General features: G+C 48.5%; 1 protein-coding gene across 2 annotated transcripts in view; it reads left to right on the forward strand.

The window, feature by feature from the left end:
- Nucleotides 1–24078, forward strand: part of PEPD (peptidase D) — a 139678-nt gene that overhangs the window by 26209 nt on the left and 89391 nt on the right. For both annotated transcript variants that reach the window (XM_009194106.3, XM_009194105.4), the window contains exons 5-7: nt 2592–2639; nt 5842–5903; nt 17250–17294. In XM_009194106.3, the coding sequence (XP_009192370.3) occupies nt 2592–2639; nt 5842–5903; nt 17250–17294 (155 nt within the window). The remainder of the gene's footprint in view (nt 1–2591; nt 2640–5841; nt 5904–17249; nt 17295–24078) is intronic.

Consider the following 24078-nt stretch of genomic DNA (forward strand, 5'->3'; position numbering starts at 1 on the left):
GCGCTATCACGACTCACTGAAACCTCTGCCTCCCGGGTTCAAGCAATTCTTCTGCCTCAGCCTCCTGACTAGTTGGGATTACAATCACCAAGCCTGGCTAATTTTTTTGTATTTTTAATAGAGACAGGGTTTCAACATGTAGGCCAGGCTGGTCTCGAACTCCTGACCTCAGGTGATCCACCTGCCTCAGCCTTCCCAAAGTGCTAGGATTACAGGCATGAGCCACCACACCCGGCTGAGCCTTCTGTTTTTTTGCAACACTGAGGCCAAAGGACACAGCCATTCTCCAAGCAGTCACTCAGTAACATGAGAGAGGATCCGGGGAGATTGTTGATACATGTCTGGAGGATCATTGGGCCGGGAGCATGGCGAACCTTGACAAAGTCTGTGGCTTTTCACCCAACAGTTTTAAAGGCATTTAATTTTTTTTTTTTTTTTGGAAACAGAGTCTCACTCTGTTGCCCAGCAGGCTGGAGTGCAGTGGTGTGATCTCGGCTCACTGCAGCCTTGCCTCCTGGATTCAAGCGATTCTTCTGCCTCAGCCTCCTGAGTAGCTGCAACTACAGGCATGTGATGCCCAGCTAATTTTTGTATTTTTGGTAGAGATGGGGTTTCACCATATTGGCCAGGCTGATCTTGAACCCTGACCCGCGGATCCACCACTGCCTCCCAAAGTGCTGGGATTACATGCATGATCCACCGTGGCCGACTGGCATTTAATTTTAAGGAAATTCTTATATGCAAGGATGTTCATCACAGCATTATTTATAATAGCTAATTATTAGATGTAATTTTTTTTTTTTTTGAGACAGAGTCTTGCTCTGTTGCCCAGGCTGGAGTGCAGTGGCGTGATCTTGGCTCACTGCAAGCTCCGCCTCCCGGGTTCACACCATTCTCCTGCCTCAGCCTCCTGAGTAGCTGGGACTATAGGCACCCGCCACCACGCCCAGCTAATTTTTTTGTATTTTTAGTAGAGATGGGGTTTCATTGTGTTAGCCAGGATGGTCTTGATCTCCTGACCTGTCCCATCCTCCCAAAGTGTATTAGATGTAATTTAAGTGTCCCATAGAGGAATGAGTAGCGTCCACTAAAAGAGTATTCTACAGCCATAGGTTCAAATCTGGGCTGTGCTATTATTTTTTCACCTAACTCAGGCAAGTTCTCTAACCTGTAAGCCATTCTCATTTGCAGAACCTGCTTGTTTGCCGCGCTGTCTCCCCATGTGGTTAAATGAGATGCTGTGTGTAAGATGAGTGGCACAGGCCATCATCAGTGACTTACTGGACATTTACTGTCCCCAGCGGTAGTGACTGCTAAAAATTGCATGTTTGAAGAATATATAATGACAGGAAATAAGTGAAGCATGTAATTTCATATGATCCAAATGTCATTACAAATCTCTGTTTTTATGTGCAAAGCTAAATCGTCTCTGGAGATAGGATTGTACGTGCATTTTATCTTTTTATAGTTTTCAGTACGTTCCAGGTTTTCTTGGGAAGCATCTCAGTATTAAAAAAGGTATATGTATACATATGTCAAAACTTATCAAAATGTCTGTGTTAAATACAGGCAGCGTAGAGTACGTCAGTGATCACTCAATCAAGCTGTTAAAACAACACCACGTTCTCCTCACTCTCCCACTGAGTTGCGGGTGTAAAGAGTTAGGATCGGGGTGTGGAGAGAGGCGAGGGCTGTGGAGATGAGACTTTTCTCTGCCCTGGGGGTGCTCAGAAACAAGAGGGTCTGCACTAGCCAAGATACAGGGCAGACTGAGGAGGACGGGCTGGGAGAGGAAGAAATTGCTCCTGGCAGGCTGGTTGTCACGTGGCGCTTTGCTGAGGGGAGTGGTGACTGTCAGTGGGGCAGTGGAGGAGGGAGTGAACGAACCTGCCCAGGGGGCTGGGGCTTCCATCCTGAGTGCAAATCGATGAGGCAGTAAGATGGGGAGAAGGCATTCAGGGAGAGGTAAGAGCTGGAGCAGAGGCATGGAGAGATGAGCTGACCCGGCACGCAGGTTCAAGGGCTTGGCTGGGAAGTAACTGGCCTGCAGTGGCAGGAGGTCCAAGTGGGTCATGGTGGAGGGACAGAGAGTGGGCTGTGGGGTGGGGGCCAGAGGATGGGATTGGGGAAGGCCAACTCCCCTGGGTCTAGGGGTTGAATGGGAAGCAGGGAGGGAGGCCCCTGCCCTAGGAACCAGAGGCTGGTAGGGCTGGAGCCTAAAGGGTTCCCGGGGGACGGGTCTTTGAGCAGGGACTTTGCAGACGGGCAGAGGGGCTGGCCTTGGAGGGTGGGAGGCGCTGGCTGCTTGGAGCCAGGGACCTGTGTGGTGCCTGGAAGCAGGGCAGTGCGGTGGGAAGCGAGCCAGGTGTAGGTTTATCCTCTCTGCCCCTCTATGGCTGTGTGGCTTTCAGAAGTCCGTCAGCCAGGGAAAGCTGGGTTTCTTCACCTGCAGGGTGAGGGCAGCACCCGCGTCGCCTGTTCTAAGAATCTGCTTGATACATGTGCACTGTCATTGTGAAGGAATGGTGGCATGTCATCTTGATTAGGCTTAGTGGTGCCTCTAAAGTGGGTTTTTCTTTCTGACCTTCTAGATTGCCAGTGTCCTGACGTCACAGAAGCCCTCTGTCCTCCTCACTTTGGTAAGTGGCTGGTGTCCAGGGGTGGGGCAGTGCTTGGCTCTGGGGAGGGTTTTTAGGGGGCCACCTCCCCTGCAGAGGTTGGGACCATAGGGGAGGATTAAGAAACTGAGAGGGGTCAGGTGCGGGGGCTCATGCCTGTTATGCCTTGAGAGGCCAAGGTGGGAGGATCGCTTGAGGCCAGGAGTTCCAGGTCAGCCTGGGCAACATGGCAAGACCCTGTCTCTACAACAAATTAAAAAGTTAGCCAGGCCTGGTGGCATGTGCTTGTGGTCGGAGCTACTTGGGAGACTGAGGCGGGAGACGTGCTTGAGCCCAGGAGTTTGAGGCTGCAGTGAGGTATGATCGCGCCAACTGCACTCCAGTCTGGGCCACAGACAGGACTCTGTCTCAAAAAAGAAAAAAAGAAACCAAGAGGAATGGTTATCGGTGATAAGTAGCAACACCTGCTCAGTCTGAATAGCCAACTGTTTATGGGACCCCATCCTTGAGTCTCCCCGGGACCTGCTGTGTCCTGTCATGAGGATGTGGACGAGACACCACACCCACTCCTAGGGTTAAGCCCGGCTAGAAGATGTATTTGTATCAGGCTGAGCTCATGGAATTTGTGGGTGTAGAAAGTTTAATGGGTACCAAAATATAGCTAAGTAGAACAAATCAGATCTAGTATTTGATAGCACAACAGGGTGACTACAGTCCATAATAATTTATTGTATATTTAAAAATAACCAGACGAGTATAATTGGATTGTAATAGAAAGGATAAATGCTTGAGGAGATGGATACCCCATGTATCCTGATGTGATTATTCCACATTGCATACCTGTATCAGAATATCTCGTGTACCCCATAAATGTATACACCTAACACCTACCCACGAAAATTAAAAATAAAAAATTTGAAAAGGAAAAAGGAAAGTTTACTCCCATCCTCTGTCTCCCCTGTTAATAGAATCTGAAAACCACACCCCCTGGCATCTGCCCTCAAGGTAGCAGGGGTGTGGGGCGCAGTGACTGACCGAGGGCCTGGGCTAGGGTGGGGAGTGCAAGGTGGGCTCTGGGTACGCTGGCAGGGTTTTGGGGGCACTTGGGCTGTGGCGTGCCCCCAGAGAATTCTCTGAAATTTCTCAGAGAAGTGTGCTTTCTTACACTTCGTTGAGCTTGGGAGTTTCATATAAGAGGCACGTCCACAAGCCTTCTTCCTCCCAAAGTGACCCTTCCCTCTTGTCTTTTTTTTTTTTTGAGATGGAATGTAAAAAGCAAAATTTATTCAAAGACCCGTGCTGACATTCTTAAATATCTGCTAGCCATAATAAATCAATATACTTTATGTTCTTAGCTCCCACAATTTAGCCTAAATATTTCCCCTGGCATGCTTATACTGGTCCAAGCAAGCATTAAGTCATGGCCTGTTCCTCTGCCTTATTTAAAAGTGTTTTTACCTTTGTCAGCATCCCACAAGTTCCTTCCTCCTTCCTTTCTTCCCCTCTACCTTTGCCTCTTTTAAAAAGTTCTAAGTTGCTAGCCAGTCAGGACAAATACAGAATGTAAGGTCCCGTTCCAGCCAGTGGAAACTGGACACAGCAGTAGGGTGGACATGTCAGGTTGTAAATGACCCTGTCTCCTTTGTTCGGTGTACTCTGGTGGCAAAACTGCTGGCAAGTGCACCCTTTCTGCAGGAAGTGAAAGTGGCCTTACTACATAAATTAAGTTTATGTTCAAGTGCTATTTCTCTATGGCACTGAAGAACAAGCATGTCAGACATGGAGTTTTGCTCTTGTTGCCCAGGCTAGATAGAGTGCAGTGGAGTGATCTCGGCTCACCGCAACCTCCGTCTCCTGGGTTCAAGCAATTCTCCTGCCTCAGCCTCCCGAGTAGCTGGGATTACAGACATGCGCCACCACACCCAGCTAATTTCGTGCTTTTAGAGACAGGGTTTCACCACGTTGATCAGGCTGGTCTCACACTCCCAAACTCAGGTGATCTGCCCACCTCAGCTCCCCAAAGTGCTGGGATTACAGGCATGAGCCACTGTGCCCAGCCTTTCTCTTTTCTTAATTGATTTTTACCGAAATAGTTTTTTTTGGTTATTTCCGTTAGCACTTGGCGCCCTTTTTTTGGTTTACTGTTGATGGCTACTGTTGAAGCTTATGTGAGATGGCTGCTATCACAATGGCTACTGTTGAAGCTTATGTGAGATGATTACTGTCATAGGTGATCCAATGTGTTTAATTTAGATGTACGATTAGACATCAAGCTGAAGTTCTGGGTAAAGAAATGGTGATTTAAAATGCCTCGCCCAGGCCAGGCATAGTGGCTCATGCCTGTAATCCCAGCACTTTGGGAGGCCGAGGTGGACGGATTACTTGAGGTCAAGAGTTCGAGACCAGCCTGGCCAACATGGCAGAACCCTGTCTCTACTAAAAATATAAAAATTAGCTGGGCGTGGTGGTGCGCACCTGTAATCCCAGCTACTCGAGAGGCTGAGGCAGGAGAATCACTTGAACTTGGGAAGTGGAGGCTGAGGTGAGCTGAGATGGTGCCACCACACTCCAGCCTGGGCGACAGAGCAAGACACTGTCTCAAATAAATAAATAAATAAATAAATAAATAAATAAATAAAATGACTTGCTTCTCTGGAGAGGGCCCATTTTTCCCCAAATCCCTTGTTTTGTCTCCACTCCTGTCCGACTCCATCCTTGGAGTTAAGAGAGGAATGTCACCTGCTTCATAGCAGTCCTGCCAGAGTCGGGTCCTGCACGCCTCCCCACAAGGGCTGGATTTGACAGGACTCTTGGATATTATACAGTTAGTGCGGAGTGTGTGCAGGAAAGGGAAGATGGACCAGGCTGAGGAGAGCAGATTTGTAGTGGGAGTGGCCCTGAATCCTTGCCTGTGCCTGGGCAGCCTGGCTGGTTTCAACAGGGTGCTCTCACCTCCATGGAGAAGGCCTTGCTGTGCAGCTGGAACGCTGCAGAGTTTGGGGGGCCCCCACTTCCTCCACTTGGCAAGTGGTAGCAAAGGAGGGCTGCCCTTGTGTTGGGGCAGGGTGGCTCATGTGTCAGGGGAAGGCAGGAGGGGATGGGCTGGTTGGGGTGCAGAGGATCCTGTTCATACCTGTCCTGAGCCTGGCTGGAGGTCTTAGGGGTGCAGGCTGTGGGGGTACCGTGCAGCACCGTGTGACATGTCTGTGTTCTCTCTCCGCAGCGTGGCGTCAACACGGACAGCGGCAGCATCTGCAGGGAGGCCTCCTTTGACGGCATCAGCAAGTAAGTCCTGGGCCCCCAGGGACTCTTTCCCCACCCTCCCCCACTCCCACCTTCACCAGCACGTCTTTCCCGGTCTACAGATAAGACATGAACTATGTAAACTTCTCTTTAAGGCGTTTGGGCATTTTGAAGAAATGTTTAGAAGCATAATTTGCCAAAAATCACCTTGATTTTTCTTGAAGGAAAGGTGCCCCATCTCTGTTTGCTCCGTAAGGAAAGTGCTCAGGCAGCCCTGCCACTGGGCAGGGGCAGGGGCAGGCACAGGTGGCGCTGTTTTCCCTCTAGCGATCTGCTGTGAGCCCCTGTGGTCTGTGCATCAAGCTGCCCCACCCTGCCCTTTTTTTTTGCTCTGTCACCCAGGCTGGAATGCAGTGGCCTGATCTTAGCTCACGGCAACCTCCACCTCTCGAGTTGAAGCAATTCTCCTGCCTCAGCCTCCTGAGTAGCTGGGATTACAGGCATCCGCTAATTTTTGTATTTGTAGTAGAGATGGGGTTTTGTCATGTCGGCTAGGCTAGTCTCGAACTCGTGACCTCAGGTCATCCACCCACCTCGGCTTCCCAGAGTGCTGGGATTATAGATGTGAGACACTGCGCCTGGCCCAAGGCACCTCTCTTAGTCCCAGCCATTAACCCCTTCCAACCCGGCTCTCAGCAGCTCCATGTCCCTTGCTGCCCTAATCCCAGGTAGGATCCCCTTAACCTCTTCTCACTCTTAACTAACCAAGCACCAGGCTAAGCCTCCAAACTCTGCTTGGGAAGCGGTTCCCCTTTTCTCTCCAGGCAGGAGGACAGACCTTGGGCACAGGGAAAGAAGCCCCTCCCTTGCTTGTCACCCCTCACCCACGGCCCCTGGGAGAGCCTGGAGAGGGTAGGAGAGCCCTCCACGATGGCTTTGCGTGGTTCCCTGGACTGGCTGGTGACTGGCGCTGGGGGCCTGTGGCCTGCATTGTCGGCTGATGCTATAGCAGACAAGGCCCCTGCGCTCGAGACTGCTGAGCATGGACAGTGGGCAGCTTCCAGCCCCACCTCTGACACCTGGATCCCCAGTCCTTCTCCTGCCATTCATCCTCTGCAGCCCCCGTGTCCTCTGTTGTTCTCTGGTGGACCAAGGCAGTGATGGAGGAACCGCCTTACAATTGTGTATGAGCCCAAGCTGCTGGAATCTGTGTGTGTGATGTAGGGGTGATTAGGAGGGCTTATGAGCTCATAAATATGTATCATCTCCCCCCTCCCCCTATGCTAAGAGCGATGGGGTGGGCGGGGGGTGGGTAGTAGGTTTGCTTTTTCACTGCGCAGATCTCTGTGTCCTCCTGGGAGTTTCCCCAACGCGGCCCCGCCTCCCATACCTGGCAGCAATTAGCCCAGCTTGTTGAAATGCTGGCCATGGAGGTGGAGCTGCTCTCTCTCCCCAGGCCTCCCAGGCCCTCAGAGAGGGTACAGGCACCGCCAGCTGCTGCCTTTCCCAGGCCCAGGGCTCCCTGAATCCCCCCAGCACTACCTGGTGCTGGGTCTCCAGTGTCCTGCACACCTTTCCTTGACCATGCCATGGAACCTCTCTAGGTCCTCTGCTTGAGTCTCTGCAGCAAGGGGACCCTCAGCTCCTCCACATGTAACCTGCTGCTGCCTGGGCTTGTGGTGGGCACTGGAGGAGATCATGCTCACCTGGAACCTGGCTCAGAGCTGGTGCTCAGTGACAGTTGCCCACAAGCAAACCCCAGCAAATCCCATTGCTCCTCTGTGCCTCAGTCTCCCCATCTGCATGGTGAGCCAGGTGGGCTCCAGGATCACCGATTCCCAGTTTTCCCTGATGTCAATGAATCATGGGCCATCTCAGCGGTGAGAGCGTTGCTTGCTCCTCCTCTGGAGAGAATGCGGAGCCCCCCAGGAGCTCACATCTGACAGCTGTGTGGTGGGCGTGGTCCCAGCCAGGAGCTCCAGATGTGACCCCTGAAGCAGAGCTCTGCCAGCTGCTCCTTGAGGTTCCCTGAGGGAGGCTGGTGGGGCCCCGGGGAACCCTCATCACTGTCAGTGAGTGTCAGGAAGCCAAGGCTTCATTCTACCCCCCAGGAGGATTCCTAGGTGTGACCTCTCATCCCAGCCTTTGTCCCCTGTTGCCCCCCAGTCCCTGTGGCCCCTGCCAAAAGCCCAGAGGAGGCTGTGCTCTGCAAACTCCCCACCCCACCCTGTCACCACTGGGACACTTTCTGGAGAGCCAGGGACTGCCTTACTTTTGCATCATCTCCCCGGGCACCAGGCTGGTATCTCTCCAACCTCTGATCCAGGCCAGACTGGGGCGGACTGGGGGGTGCTCACCCAGCCCCTCAGCTGAGGGCTGGGCTGAGACACTGCCCCCCGCCCCCCCACACTGGGTGCTGGTGCATCAGTTTCCGCACCCATGCGTCAGGCTGCTGGCCGAGTCTCTGACTTGGCTGATGCAATGCGCTGTGGGTGAGAACCCTTATGGCCATCTTTGGCCTGCTTGTTCTACTCCTTCCCCTCCTTGTTCCCTGCAGGGGGCCATCCACTCATGTCTCTCCCCTCGGGGCCTTCCACCTCACTGTCACCAGTGCTGCTTCACTGAGGCAGGAGCCTCTGGCTGGTGCCCCCTACCCTGCTTGCCGTGGACCCTGACATGGGGCTCCAGCCTCTGCCTCCAGCTGCCCCCAGCTGCTTCCCTATGGACAGTCTTGTCTGCATTCCTGGGGTCCAGGTGCAGCTTATCCCCCTGCCTTCCACTCACCCAGGCCGTCAGCACTTCTGTGCCGGGCTGGGCAGAGACTATGTCCCCAAGAGCCGCCGCTGCTCAGTAACTGCGTTCCCCTGCCTGCCGGGTGCACCTCCAGCTGCTAGCTGGGATATTAATAGCCTGTTTCCCAAGCAAGATGAATCTTGCTGTCGTCCTCCTCTCCAATACGCAGCTGCTTCCGCCCCAGTTGCCTCTCACTGCTCTAATGAAGCTCCTTGTTCCTGGAATTGTCCTTTCTGACCCTTTTAAATGTCTCTGCAGCACTTTGCACCTTGGGCTTCGATTGACCTCCTGCTCTAACAGAAGTTCAGGTTTGGCCTCTTGGTTTGACCTCAGGGGCACACCCCTCCCCAGCTCCCCTTATCCCCTGGCCTGCAGGGAAGAGGAGCTTGTGGTAGACAGTGGCCCCCACTGTCTTCCCAGCCTAGACCCTCAGGGCCCTGGTCCAGCTGGATGGTTAGCCCTCCAGGTGTGGCTACTTGGGGTGTCTGGCCTGGGGTCTGTCCCACTTGAGCTCAGCCTTGGTCTCAAACCTCCCTCTGCCTCCCCAGATCAGGGCCAGGTCGCCTGCTGCCTGCAGTAGGAGTGTGCGGGGTCTCGAGGTATGGGGACAGCAGAGGATAAGGAACAGAGGGGACAGGGCAGAGATGGGCTGAGAGTGGTGAGCAATGCGTACTGCCAGAGAGACCGGGGGAGCCGCCTATGGCCTGAGGCCCTGGGCTCACCCAGTGGTGTGGCTCGGCGTGATGACAGTAGCGTGAAGGGCGTAGGCCGGGATGGTCTGTAGGGCCTTTTGAGTTTGTGGTCTGGCCCAGGCCGCAGCTCCGTGTGTGGCTTGATTGGAGCAGTCCCGAGGAAGATTTGGGAAGAGCAGGCCTTGCTGTGGGCTCTGGCAGGAGGGGTGGGTGTGGGCATGGGGTCAGGTGCTCATTGCCAGGTCCTGGCAGGGGCATGATGGGGGGTTGGTTTGGCGGCTGGGGTGGGGGGCTGAGGTGGGGAGGGGAACCCTACAGCAAGAGACTTGAGACTTCTTCCTGTGGATGGCAAGCACCACGGGTCCCTGGAACACTTGGCTCCTGAAGGCTGGGAGCAAAGTCAGACATGGTAGATTGCTGAGAGCATCTAAGGAGGTAGACTTTAGGCCAGGTTTTCCTGAGAGCGGGAGACTGACCATGAACGAGAGATGGTCCGTTGGGGGATTGTTGGCAGGGGCCGAGTGGCCTGAGCTGAGGGTTGCCTGTCCATCAGGTTTCCATGCCTTAGCGGGGGTGCCTTTTTGGCACAAGGCAGTCGCCTCCCAGACAGACAGAAGCTGTAACCTGGGCGTGGGCAGTGAGTAACAGGGCTCCGTTTCTTGCCATTGGCTGAGAAAGAAATATGGTCGGTATTTTACATTTCTTATATCAGTGTAAGAAATACACTTATACAGGCTAAGTGTATTTCTTACCTTTTGGCATTTACTTAGATCACCTTGCACATTTGAAGACAATTGGTAACGGATTGATTCTGTCTAAGCAAGCAGTTAAAGATGAAATTCTGAATTTGGGAGTTGTTAATGCAGAAATATTAATATTCAAAGATGTGAATTTTAAAACCCAGAAAGTAGCGGTACGTTATTAAAACTTGACGATTACAGCAAAATACCAATCTGTGGTTTGAGGACCATGGTTTTCTGGTTACTGTTAACTTGGATATCAAGTTAATATTTAGGATTGGCTTCCTTTTTTTTTTGAGACAAAGTCTTGCTCTGTTGCCCAGGCTGGAGTGCAGTGGCACGATATTGGCTCATTGCAACCTTCACTTCCCAGGTTCCAACAATTCTCCTGCCTCAGCCTCCCGAGTAGCTGGGATTACAGGCATGTGCCACTGCACGTGGCTAATTTTTGTATTTTTAGTAGAAACGGGGTTTCACCATGTTGGCCAGGCTGGTCTCGAACTCCTGACCTCAGGCGATCCATCTGCTTCGGCTTCCCAAAATGCTGGGATTACAGGCGTGAGCCACCGTGCCCGGCCAGGATTGGCTTTCTAATTGTGACCCATGGAGTTCTCGGTGAGGGGAGGGACCCTCAAGAGGTAAAAATCTGACCCAGCCCTTTGGCAGGGAGCAGAGTGGAGGGGCTGCCTCATCTTTGGGTGAGATACTCCAGGGAGAAAGACAGGGGCTTTGGCCCTTTCATCTCCCAGCCCACATTTAGAGCTCATCAAGAAATTACACTGTGCTTCCAGGGCACTCCTACCCTCACAGGCCCAGTGGGATTTCATTGATACTTTTACACGATTAATACATGCTCATTGTAGAAAATGCTAACCAGCATGGAGGCAAAAACGAGAACTATATGAACCCAGGGTTCAACCTGTTAACTTTGTCTTTTGGATTCTTCCATGTGTGTCTGATTGTGTTTCTCTGAGTATATTTTCGTGTCTGTGTATCTGTGTATATATATTGATCTGTGTCTGTGTGTACCTGTATGTGTGTATATCAGGGTGTAGATCTTTTTGTATGTATTTGTCTGAGTATGTGTGTGTATATCTGTGTGTCTGCATTCCCCTAAGCTTGTGCCTTAGTGTGTGTTTGTGTGTATGTGTTCTTGTTCATGCCTGCCTACGTCTGTGTGTGTCTGTGCATATACAGTGGGGTCTATCTATGTGTGTCTGAGCACTACCCTGTTGTGCACATGGCTGTGTGTGTCCATGTGTGCCTGTTTTCCAAGTGTATGCCTCTCTCTGTGTGTCTGTGTGTGTGCATCTGTGTCTGCCTGCTGAATCACTCTGTGCTGGGTCACTTTGCTGCTTGTGTACATGTGTGCGTGTATATGCATACGTACGTTGAGTAAAATGAAGCGGTGGTGGTGTGTTTGTCTACTGAGTATATTGGCCACTGCTTTTCCTGAGGTCAAAGTGGCATTTGGTGCAATGGGAGCCAGAGGCTATTTTGTAGTCTTGATTTATGTCACCTGCTGCCCTGTTCTTCACTCTGAAGCACACTGGCTGCCCGTAGTCTCTTTGATATTTCATAAGTAAGGCTTTGATTCCACAACATTTAGGTAGACTTTGAATCATATAGTCCTGTTTATGTAGTTAAGGATCCTGAAAGCTTCAGAGATCTGGAATCCTCTCAGTCTGCTGTTACCCCCTTGTCTCTTCTCTCCCCTGTCCCTGCCCTTGTTCAGTTGGCTCAGCTAGGAGAAGGGCTGCTGGCCTCACAACCATGGCATTACATCAATGTTTTCAACACCATTAGCGGAGCCTTGGAGGGTGCCTGGCTTGCAGGAGGACAGGAGGTCACGACCCTGCACGTGCTTGTGTGTGCTATCCTTCCCTAAGATGGGACAGGTTGTTTTTTCTTTCTTTAAAGAGACAGGGTGTCACTCTTGCCCAGGCTGCTGGAGTACAGTGGTGCAATCATGAATTACTATAGCCTCAACCTCCTGGGCTCAAGCAATCTTCTCGCCTCAGCCTCCTGAATAGCTGGGACTACGGGTGTGGGCCAACACACCCAGATAATTTTTAAATTTTTTGTAGAGACAAAGTCTCGCCGTGTTGCCCAGGCTGGTCTTCAACTCCTGGGCTCAAGTGATCTTTCTGCGTTGACCTCACAAACTGTTGGGATTACAGGTGTGAGCCACCACACCTGACTAAGGAGCAGGTCTTGGAATCCAGAGAGTTGAAGTCTTGCCGAGGCTTCTCTGCTGAGGCCTATAGCTTGTGCTAGGCTACCTTGTTCTCCAGCTTGAGCTCTGGGTCACACATGGTTCTCTTGTGTCAGAGATGTGCCCTGACCTGATCCTTTTGTCTCCTGGGGTCACCTTTTCAATGATGTTCATCTTATCGAAGAACAGCTTTTGGCTTTGTAGATTTTTCTTATATGTTTCCTTTTTATTTCATTGCTTTCTACAAGGGGCATTCTTAGGATGGAAGTTCAGATCACTGATTTTCAGTGTTCTTTTCTGCTGTGTATATTTAGAGCTATGAGTTTTCCTGTGAGCACTGCTTTAGCTGAATTTCTCACAGGTTATGATGTTTCATATTGTTATTTTCTAATTTCATTGCATTTTTATCTTTGAACCATGGGTATTTTTTGATTTCTCATTTAATTCTGTGATTAATGAACGTTCTCTGCATCTCAGCCCTTTAAAATATGTTGAAACTTCCAGCATGTGACCATTATGATAAATGTTTCACATACACTTAAAAAAAGTATGTATTCTGCAGCTATGGGCCATAGTGTCCTGTATATGTCAATTACATCAAGTTGGTTAATTTATTGTTTATATCTTCTATATCTTCCCTGATTTCCCTACTTGCTTATTCTGTCACTACTACGTTATTTTATGGCTGAAAATATTTTTTCTATGGATACTCACCGCATTTCGTTTGTCCATTCATCAGATGGTGGACATCTGGGTTGCTTCCAACTTTTGGCTGTTCTGTGTAATGCTGCTATGAGCATAGAGGTCAAACTTCTTGTGTGAACATATGCTTTCAGTTCCCTTGGGTATATACCTACAAGTGGAATTGCAGGGTCATCTGGGTGCCTTTCATGTCTTTTCTTGCCTATTTGCCTTGGCTAGAACCTGCAGTACGGGGTTGAATAGACTTGGAGACAGCAGACATGCTTGCCTTGCTCCTCATCTTAGGGGAAAGCTTTTAGTCTTTTACCATTTGGTATGTTATGATATTAGTTGAGGGGATTTTTTGTAGATGCTTTTTATCAAGTTGAAGAAGTTCCCTTCCCTCCCTAGTTCATCGAGTGTTTATTATGAAAAGGTGTTGGATTTTATCAGATTGTTTTTCTCCATCTATTTATACAAGCATATGGTTTTGTTATGTGTTCTATTAATATGATTGATGTGTTACATTGATTTATTTTTGTATGTTGAAGGAATCTTGCATTCCTGGGAAAAAATCCCACTCGGTCATGATGTATATATATCCTTTTTATATGTTGCTGGATTCTGTTTGCTAGTGTTTTGTTGAAAAATTTGTGTGTCTCTCTCCACAAGGAATTTGGGTGTGTAGTTTTATTTTCTTAAGGTGTCTTTGTCTAACTTAGCATCAAGGTAATACTGACCTTGTAGAATGGTTGAAAAGTATTGCCTCCTCTTCTGTTGTTGTTGTTGTTGTTTTTTATTTGTTTGATTGTTTGTTTTGAGACGGAATCTCGCTCTGTCTCCCAGGCTGGAGTGCAGTGGTGTGATCTCAGCTCACTGTACCTCCGCCTCCTGGGTCCATGTGATTCTCCTGCCTCAGCCTCCCAAGTAGCTGGGATTACAGGCGCACAGCACCATGCTTGGCTAATTTTTTAAATTTTTAGTAGAGATGGTGTTTTGCTGTGTCGGCCAGGCTGCTCTTGAACTCCTGACCTCAAGCCATCCTCCCACCTCGGCCTCCCAAAGTGCTGGGATTACAGGCGTGAGCCACTGTGCCCGGCATAGATTTTCTATTTCTTATATCAGTTTAGTAGTTTGTGTCTTTAGGGATTTGTTTCAAATAGGTTTTCCAATTTGTTACTCTATGTTATTTATAGTATTCCCTTACAAACTTTTTTGTTTCTGTAAAGTCAGTAGTAATTTCCCCCTTTTTCATTCCTTTAAGATTTGATATGTGATCCATTGGTTATTTAGTAGTCTACTGTTTAATTTCTACATATTTGTCAATTTTTCTATTTTCCTTATGTTACTGATTTCTTATTTCATTCCATTTTGGTCAGAGGGCATGCTTAGTGTGATTTCAGTCTTTTGAAATGTATTGGAACTTGTTTTGTGACCTAACATAAAGTGTATCCTGGAGAATGATCCATGTGCACTTGAGAAAATGGCTATTCTGCTGCTATTGGCTGAGTGTTTTAGAGGTGCCTGTTAGGTCTATTTGGAGGGGGCGGGTGTCTGTGTATTTTTTTTTTTTTTTTGAAACGGGGTCTTTCTCTGTCGCTAGGCTGGAGTGCAGTGGCGCGATCTTGGCTTACTGCAATCTCCACCTTCTAGGTTCAAGTGATTCTCTTGCCTCAGCCTCCCGAGTAGCTGGGATTACAGGCACCTGCTACCATGCTCCGCTAATTTTTGTGTTTTTAGTAGAGACGAGTTTTCACCGTATTGGCCAGGATGGTCTCGATCTCCTGACCTCGTGATCCACCCACCTCAGCCTCCCAAAGTGCTGGGATTACAGGTGTGAGCCACCGCGTTTTTGTTCAGGTCTTCTGTTTCCTTTTTAATCTTTTGTCTAGTTGTTTTATTCATTACCGAAAGTAGATTATTGATGTCTCCAACTATTGTCAGTTTCTCTCTCCAATTTTGTTAGTTTTTGATACATACATCTTAGGGCTCTGTTACGTGCATATGTTTGTAATTGTTTTATCTTTGTGGATTAACCTAATTATCGTTATAAAATGTCCTTCTTTGTCTTTAGTAAAACTTTGTATCTTAGGGCTTATTTTGTCTGATGTTAGTATAGCAATTCTAGTTCCATTTTCATTTCTGTTTGTGTAGCATATCGTTCCTCATCCTTTTACTTTCAACCTATTTGTGTCTTTGAATCTAAAGTGTGTCTCTTTAGAACATATAGTTGAATCATATTTTAAAAATTCATTCAGCCTGGCTTTTATTAAAAAGTCAAAAAATAACAGATGCTGGCAAGGTTGCAGAGAAAAAGGAACACTTATACACTGGTGGTGGGAGTGTAAGTTAGTTAAACCGTTGTGGAAGACAGCGTGGCAATTCCGCAAAGACCTAAAAACAGAAATATCATTCGACCCAGCAATCGTATTACTGAGTATACACCCAAAGGAATATAGATTGTTCTGTTCTAACAACACATGCACGTGTGTGTTCGCTGCAGCACTATTCACAGTAGCAAACACATGGAATCAACATAAACGCCTGTCAATGGTAGACTGGATAAAGAAAATGTGGTATGGTATACACCGTGGAATACTACGCAACCATAAAAAAGAATGAGATCATGTCCTTTGCAAGAACATGAATGGAGCTGGAGGCTGTTATCCTCAGCAAACTAATGCAGGAACAGAAAACCAAATGCCACACGTTCTCACTTAAAAGTGGGAGCTAAATGATGAGAACACATGGACACGTAGAGGGGAACAACACACACTGGGGCCTATTGGAAGGTGAAGGGTGGGAGGAGGAAGACAATCAGGAAAAATAACTAATGGGCACTAGACTTAATACCTAGGCGTCAGAATGATCTGTACAACAAAGCCCCATGACACAAGTTTACCTGTATAAGAAACCTGCACATGTAACCCTGAACTTAAAATTAAAAAAAAAAAAACATTCATTCTGCCAATCCTTGCCTTGTAATTGGAGAATTTAATCCATTTACATCTAAAGTAATTATTGATAAGGAAAAACTCTACCATTTTAAAATAGTTTTCTATGTCTTATAACATTTTTGCTCCTCACTTTCTCCATTACATTTTTTTGTGTTTGATTTGTTTTTGTATTGTAACATCTTGGTTTCTTTCTCATTTCCTTTTCTGTATGTTTTGGCTATTTTCTTATTGATCATGGGGATACAGTTGACTATTAAACTTGAAAATCTAGTTTGCATTAATGTCAACTTAATTTAAATAGGATGCAAAAGCTTGCCCCTAGATGTCTCCTTTTCCTCTTTCTCTTTAGTGTTGTTATTGCCTGTGGATTGCGTCTTTATTCCTTTTGTACTTATCAATACAGATTTACAATTATTGCTTTATTTAGTTGTCTTTTAAGTCAGGAGAGAAAAGGAGTTATAAACAAAAAATACATTTATACTGTCTTTATATTTATCTATATGGTTACCATTGCCAGTGCTCTCTTTCACTTCATGTGGATTCAAGTTACTCTGTAGTATCTTCTCATTTTAGTTGAAACAGTTCCCTTTAGTTTTTCTTTCAGGTTAGGTCTACTAGTGATAAATTCTCTTGAGTTTTGCTTATCTGGGATGTTTTAGTTCTCCCTCATTTTTTAATAATGGCTTTGCTGGATATAGAATTCTTGGTGGACTTTTTTTTTCTTTCAGCACTTTAAATGTCATCCCACCGCCTTCTGTTCACCATAGGTTTTGATGAGAAATCAGCTATTAATCTAACTGAGGATCCTTTGTAAGTGATGAATTATTAATACTTTCCTCTTGCTGCTTTCAAGATACTTTTTTGACAGTTTGATTATGATGTGTCTGAGTGTAGATATCTATGAATTTGTCCTACTTGGAGTTCGTGGAGATTTATGGATATGTAGGTTAATGTTTTTCATCAAATTGGTGAGGTTTTTGCTTTCTCTGCATTCTTTCCTTCTGGTACTCCTATTGTGTGTATTTTGGTGTACTTGACACAAGAGACCATGCTGTCTGCCTAGTGGGAATCAGGGCTGGTGTTTTGTAGCCATAAAGCTTACTCTCCAACTGACTGCATTTGGAGGACATGACCCAGGCTGCGAGGTCCGCTGCAGGAAGGGATCAACAGGCCTTTCGTGGATCAGGAAGTCATGAAATTCAAGTGTGGGACTCTCTCCTCATTATGTGTGCATGTCTTGAATGAGGTGGTTCTTGCTGGGACATGATAGACTGTTGGATTAATGGGCTTGATTTCTTTTCCCCCCACAGGTTCGAAGTCAACAACACCATTCTTCACCCAGAGATCGTTGAGTGGTGAGTACGGGCTGTGGTCGCCGTGCCTGTTTGTTGTGCTCGGCTCATGGGGATGGAATGCCCTGCCCACACCATCTCAGAGAGCCCCTCCAAAAGCAGATTCCCAGAACCTTCTCCCATAGCCTTTTCTGTTTTGCTTGTTCTTTGTTGTTGGTTGGCTGGCTGTACTCTTTTTGAAAGGGCATGAGTCACTTAAACATCAATTAAACTTATTTGCAATCTTACAAAAACTCCTACCATAAGTAAACCAAACTTAGATAGCTCCAGCATAAGGTAGGTAGCGAAAAGGGCAGAAATAAACATCACACATAATCCCATTGCCAGAAAGGTAAACACATTTTCCTCACATCACGCATGTGTCTTGACAGAGGTGCCATTCTGTTCTACACATTCTTCTGTCACCTTCCTTCCTGTGGTGATACTGTTAGCCCTTACCTGCTGCACAATTGGCTTCTACTAGCTGCCTACAAAGTGAGCTGTTTTATGCTCGGTGTCAGCTCTGTGGGCCCTGGAAGTGGCCCTCCAATCCCAGTGTGCCACCAGTTTTCTTCCTAAGCCATCGCATTGCTCTTTGACAGCAGCAAGGCATTTTTTCTTTGATGGGTGACTGCACTTACTGAGAATGTAGAAGAGAGGCAAGGCCAGGCCTTTGCAAGATCATCACTTGCCTAGGAGATGTGTAGCCTACTCATATCTGACCCTAAGTCTGTATGATCACATTTTCTTTCCCGTCTAGCTGGGAACTCTGACTCGCCTCGTCTTAGAGCTTGGGACCAAGGAGGTGTCCTGAAAGATGAATGGGCATTGGCTGTGGAAAAAGGAGTAGGAGAGAGTGACCCAGGCGAAAGGGCCACTCGTTCACAGAAACAAGAGAAAGGGTGGTGGCTTTGTGTGGCCAGTGCGAAGCCAGGGAGCAGAGCCTGAGAACAGTTGGAGAGACAGGCAGTGGCTGGGTGGGCCTTGGTGTCCGTTTTGACTTTTTCTTCAGAGGAATGGGAAACACAGGAAACCCTTGAATGGTTTAAGCAGGAGAATGGTAAGATTGGGTTTGCATTTTAACAAATCATTTTGACCTCAGACTAGAGACCCAGCTGCAGGGCAAGTGTGGGAACAGGTGGCAAGTTAGGAGGCTGTTGCGGTGCTCCAGCTGGCAGTGGAGGGCAGAGGCAGGACAGAGCTGAGTGGTGAGGCTGCAGTCAAGAGGGAAAGCTCCTGGGAGGGACCAGTTGTGATGTGTGAGTGAAGGGTGGAGTTGAAGGTGACTCCAAGTTTTTGTCCCGCACAGCTAGGTGGTATGTCACTGAGATGGGGACAACTGGGAGGGCCAGATACCAGGGCAGATCTGGGACTTGGGGTGTGTTGAGTCTGAGGCAGGTGCCAGTGTGAGAGAGGGCTGAGCCGGGGGTGGAGAACTGAGGGCTGATGATAGGCGCTAATACTGCACCCTCAGGGTTAGAGGCCAGTGGGTCGGACACCCCTCACAGCCACCCTCTGTGAAGACAGGGCTGGTGTTCTTCAAGTTCACAGTTACCTCTTGTTTTTATAAAGTAACAAAGCTGAGCTGGTGGCTCACGCCTGTAATCCCAGCACTTTGGGAGACCAACATGAGAGAATCACTTGAGGCCAGGAGTTTGAGACCAGCCTGAGTAACAGAGAGATCCCATCTCTACAAAAACAAAATTTCAAAAAATTAGCCGAGCATGGCATTGGACTCCTGTAGTCCTAGCTTCTTGGGAGGTCGAGGCAGGAAGATCGCTTGAGCCCAGGAGGTCGAGGCTGCAGTGAGCCATGATTGTACTACCATACTCCAGCCCGAGTGACAGAGCGAGACCTGTCTCAAAAAAATAAAGTAATAAATGCCTGACTTGTCTGTAAAAAGCAAAAGATTTATAGGATCTGAAGAGAAACCAGAGAGCCTGTCCTATCTGTAGCCCCCATTTGGCAGAAGAATAAATCCTGGGTACTTAGAATGGGCCATGTCCACTTACACTGCCTCACATGAGACATTCCCTTGTGGTCGCTTACAGCTTGGGTGCCTTGGAGACCACAGCTGAGTTCTGTACTCCCGCATCTCCTAAGGGATAAGTCATTAATTCGTCACTTTCGAAGAAGCATGCTTTAATTCAAGTGACATTTTCGAGGCTTTGAGGTCGAGCCCGCGGTCGTAAGCATACCTCCCAACTTTATTAAAGCAAGCAGCAGAAAGGACTTATTTGGCAGTTGATGGCAGTAGAACTGTTTTAGAAATGTCACATCGTCCCTGCTGCTCAGGGGTATGTTTTAATAGCCCGGGTCCCAGTCATTCTCGGTGGGTCCACGTAGTCATGATCATCACAGTCCCTGGGTCATTGAAGGAAAGATGCTGTGTGGGGCGGCGGGCAGGTCCTTTATTAACAGGAGTGGGTGGGCTCTCCCTGATGTTAGATTACGACTCAGGGACACATCTTTTGTCCTTAGGTCTTGAATATCTTCACCATCCTCTTTGTCTGATAGGGTCATGGGGATAACAGGAAACCATCAACTAGGGCACATGTGAATTCTAGCCCTAGCTCCTCCCTACTCAGGAAGTCGTGAGTTTTCTGAGCCTCAGCTTCTTGATCTATAAAACAGAGATATGGTGAAACCTAACTCATGGTATCGATATGAAGATTCACCCAGCCTCAGTTTCCTCACTTGCAAAGTAGGCTCAAAGATAGAGAGTATCAGTCAAGTGCTGGCATGTCTTTTTTTTTTTTTTTTTTTTTTTTTAAGAGACAGGATCTCACTTTGTCTCTCAGGCTAGAGTGCAGTGGCGGGATCGTAGCTTTCTGCAACCTTGACCTCCTGAGCTCAGGCGATCCTCCCACCTCAGCCTTCCAAGTAGCTGTGACTCCGGGTACATGCCACCACACCCAGCTAATTTTTCTGTTTTTTGTAGAGACGGAGTCTCCTGTGTAGCCCAGGCTGGTCTCGAACTCCTGGCCTTAAGAGATCCTCCTACCTCAGCCTTCCAAAGTGTTGGAATTATAGGCATGAGCCATTGCACCGAGCCTGGCACATTTTTTTTTTTTTTTTTTAGATGGAGTCTTGCTCTGTCGCCCAGGCTGGAGTGCAGTGGCATGATCTTGGCTCACTGCAACCTCTGCCTCCCGGGTTCAAGTGATTCTTGTGCCTCAACCCCCACCTCCCCACTACAGGTACACACCACCATGCCCGGCTACTTTTTGTATTTTTAGTAGAGATGGGGTTTCACCATGTTAGCCAGGCTGCAGCCCGGCGCATCTTGATAACACTGTCACCTGTTAAGACTCCATGTGTACAAGGTATTGTGCTAAGCACTTGACACATGTCACTGTATTTAAAGATATTTTATTTGTGGTGTATTAGGTAAGTGTTCTAGTTATTCCCATGCTATAGATGAAGAAACTGAGGCACAAGGAAGTTAGTGACTTGCCCAAGAAAATGCCAGTTGAGCCCAGACTGTTGAACCTAGGCTCTTGCACTGCTCCTTGCAGCTCTGAGGGGGCACCCGTGAAGTGGGGCTGCCTGAGTGTCAGTCATCCTCCCAGCTCACTGCTGGTCCAGTGCCCTTGGAATGGTCTTGTGCTGGGGCCAGGGTATGGTAGGGTGGAGGACCAGGGGGCAGATGCTTGGCTTCCTCGGCACCCACGTGCACCTCAGCTCCCTCTGGCAGCTTGGCTGGGGACATGGGGTTCCTCCAGAGCCTGTCTGATTGGAAGGCAGCAGCAAGCAGCCTCTCCTAGCACGGGCAAACTCGCTTTCTCATTTTTGTTCGGCTGTCATTCATTTCCTTCCTGTGACTGTTTTATTGTTTTCCATTCTCTCAAGGAGCGCCTTTTTGATTTCCTGTAAATCCCTCTATAATCATACTCTTCCCCACAAACATGAGATCATAACTGATAATTTCTTTTCTTGTGCTGGGTAGTGCAGTTTGAATGTGAAGGTCAAAAGTTGAAACTTCAAAAGAGCAGGCATCTTACTTCCATAATTTAGGCTGTGGTTCTGCTTTACTGTTTTGCAGATGATTAAATTGATCTGAAGGCAAGGTGGGAAATAAAAGGAGATGCTTTCATACCACCTGATAGCTCAGTGCCTTGGGTTTCGGTTAAGTACCTCTGGAAGCGTCAGGGGAGAGCAGGCGTGTCAGCAATTGCCGTGTGCCTTCTTGGGTTTTAAGCGAGACTGTGTTAAATTGAGTCATCCGCCGGTTTTAGAGCTGTTAATTACACAGAACGAAAGTGTCCTGCATGCATTAATCAGGCGGTGGGTAACGTGTCTATTTCTGCTCACCAGCCTCTCTGTGTGCACAGGAGATGGAAAGCTATGGTTGGTTCACAGGTAGACGTGCCCCAGGATTCTACGTCCTGGGTAACATGTCCCAAATTAGAAAAGATACGTAGATGATGACCTAAATTCTCGGTGTGTCTGTGAAAAGGATTCCAGTAGCATTGCTCATCTTTGTGTCCTCATGAATAGGCATTTAACCCTACGCCAGCAAGAAAGCCACATGGGAAGTGGGACTCCTAGGTGAGAGTGAGAACTTGAGTCACCGCGCGCCAGGAGGCAGGAGATGGATGTGGGAGCATCAGACAGAAGGAAAGGCGTGGCCAGGCCCTGGTCCAGCATGGAGGTGGACCTCTGCCCCACGTCTGCCCCGTCTGGCTAGGTTTCAGGCACACTCGGCTCACAGCTGAGCTAAGCCATCATTTTCTTCATGGCTCTGGTTTCTGTGAGAGGACTTATTGATTGATCCCCCAGAGGATATGTAATTCCAACCAGCTCTTTTCTTTCTGTCCTTCCCCTGTGGGTTTTTATCCTTTGCATCACTGGGTCATGGAGTGTGGGAGGGATAGTTGTTGGAGGTTCAGTGGTGTTGAATTCCCGCCCACCTGGCTCCAATAGAACCACTCCCTGCGCATCCACCTCCAGGAGAGATGAAATTCCTGGCCCTTTAAATGAGTTTTGCTCGACACGGTGGCACTTTGATGCTTAGAAGCTGATTTTGGAAATCCTTCATCCTTGTCTCACTACTATTTTAATCAGTGGAGTGTTTAGACCTCAGTTAATTGATATCTTAATTCAGGGTTTAATGCTCAGAGGCAGTTCTGTGACTTGTGAATATTTAAGGAAAAAAATAAGGTTGCACAAATACATCTTTGCCTCATCTAGTTTTTGTGGTTTTAGGTCTGTAGCAGGAGAGCAGGCCCACATCGGGTAGGAGCCTTTGCCTCGCAGCACCCCCTGTCTGTCTGAGCAGCCTCCAGGCATGGTGATGCCCACAGCGTGGCCATGAGCTGGGGACTCTCTGTGAGGCTGTGCAGTGCCCACATCTCCTGGCACGTGTTTTCCTGGCCAAAGAGCCTGAGCTGACTTCTGCCCAAAGTTCTCTTTTTAGAGACAGGGTCTTATGCTCTTGCCCAGGCTGGAATGCAGTGTTGTAATCATGGCCCACTGCAACCTCGGACTCCCAGGCGCAAGTCATCCTCCCACTTCAGCCTCTCAAGTAGCTGAGACTACAGGTGCACGCCACCATGCCTAGTTGATTTTTCTTTTCTTTCTTTTTTTTTTTTTGAGACGGAGTTTTGCTCTTGTTGCCCAGGCTGGAGTGCAATGGCGCAATTTTGGCTCACCGCAACTTCTGCCTCCTGGGTTCAAGCAACTCTTCTGCCTCAGCCTCCTGAGTAGCTGGGATTACAGACATATGCCACTACGCCCGGCCAACGTTGTATTTTCAGTAGAGACGGGGTTCCTCTATGTTGGTCAGGCTGGTCTTGAACTTCCGACCTCAAGTGGTCCCCCTGCCTCGGCCTCCCAAAGTGCCAGGATTACAGGCATGAGCCACCACGCCTGGCCATCTGTCTGATTTTTAAATGTTTTGTAGAGACAGGTTATTGCTGTGTTGCCCAGGCTGGCCTCGAATTCCTGGGCTCAGCCTTGGCCTGAGATCCTCCAGCCTGGGCCTTCCACAGTGCCAGGATTACAAGCATGAGCCACCATGCCCGGCCTGCTCAAACTTATTAGGTGGCATCTTTGTCATCCTGTCCTGAGCCATGATTCTCTGTTGCTTCCTGGAGGAGGTGGCCTTTGTCCTCTCATGGGGCTGTCAGCCTTGTAGTAGATCATACTTTTAACAACTACCCAACACATGCCCCGGGGCAGACAAGGCTGGGACTGAGTCTGACCATGCATCTCTCACTCCAGGGGCCAGTGGACCCACGGAGGCTGGGGCACCCTTTTGTCCTTCTCTGTTCATGCTCAAGAACACTGGAAATGGGTTCATCATATTCAGCGTGGTGCATTCCTCCTGAAGATAGGGAGAAACTGCGCGGAATGCTGGAACATCCCGTTCTTTTCTGCAGTCATCTTAAAAACCGTTTCCGGTGTTTGTGCTGTGAGATAACCAGGCCAGGCTGGGATGCATCCTTCTATGCCTGGCGCCTGGGTGAGACTTCAGGCCCAGAATGCCCTATGGATAATTGGTTAAGCCAGCACACAGCAGATGTCTATTTAAGCATAGATTCAATTGGGCCAGGCCAAAGCCCAGCCAGGCTGGTTTCATCAGAGAACTGCCTTTGTGGAATAATTTGTCCTGGTTCAGTTCGATTTTTTTTTTTTTCTACTTCCCCCAAAGTAAGATTAGAAAAGCAAGTAGGTCCCTGGGCCTCGACGGCAGAGATGCTTATCGCCTCTGCTGGGAGGAGGATGTGGTCCTTTCTCCTTTGGCAGATTATGACCTCTTCCTGCTCATCACCATAGGAGGATGCTCCAGCTGCAGTGGGAGGCG

The sequence above is a fragment of the Papio anubis genome, chromosome 20 (genome assembly GCF_008728515.1).
Source record: "Papio anubis isolate 15944 chromosome 20, Panubis1.0, whole genome shotgun sequence".
NCBI lineage: Eukaryota > Metazoa > Chordata > Mammalia > Primates > Cercopithecidae > Papio > Papio anubis.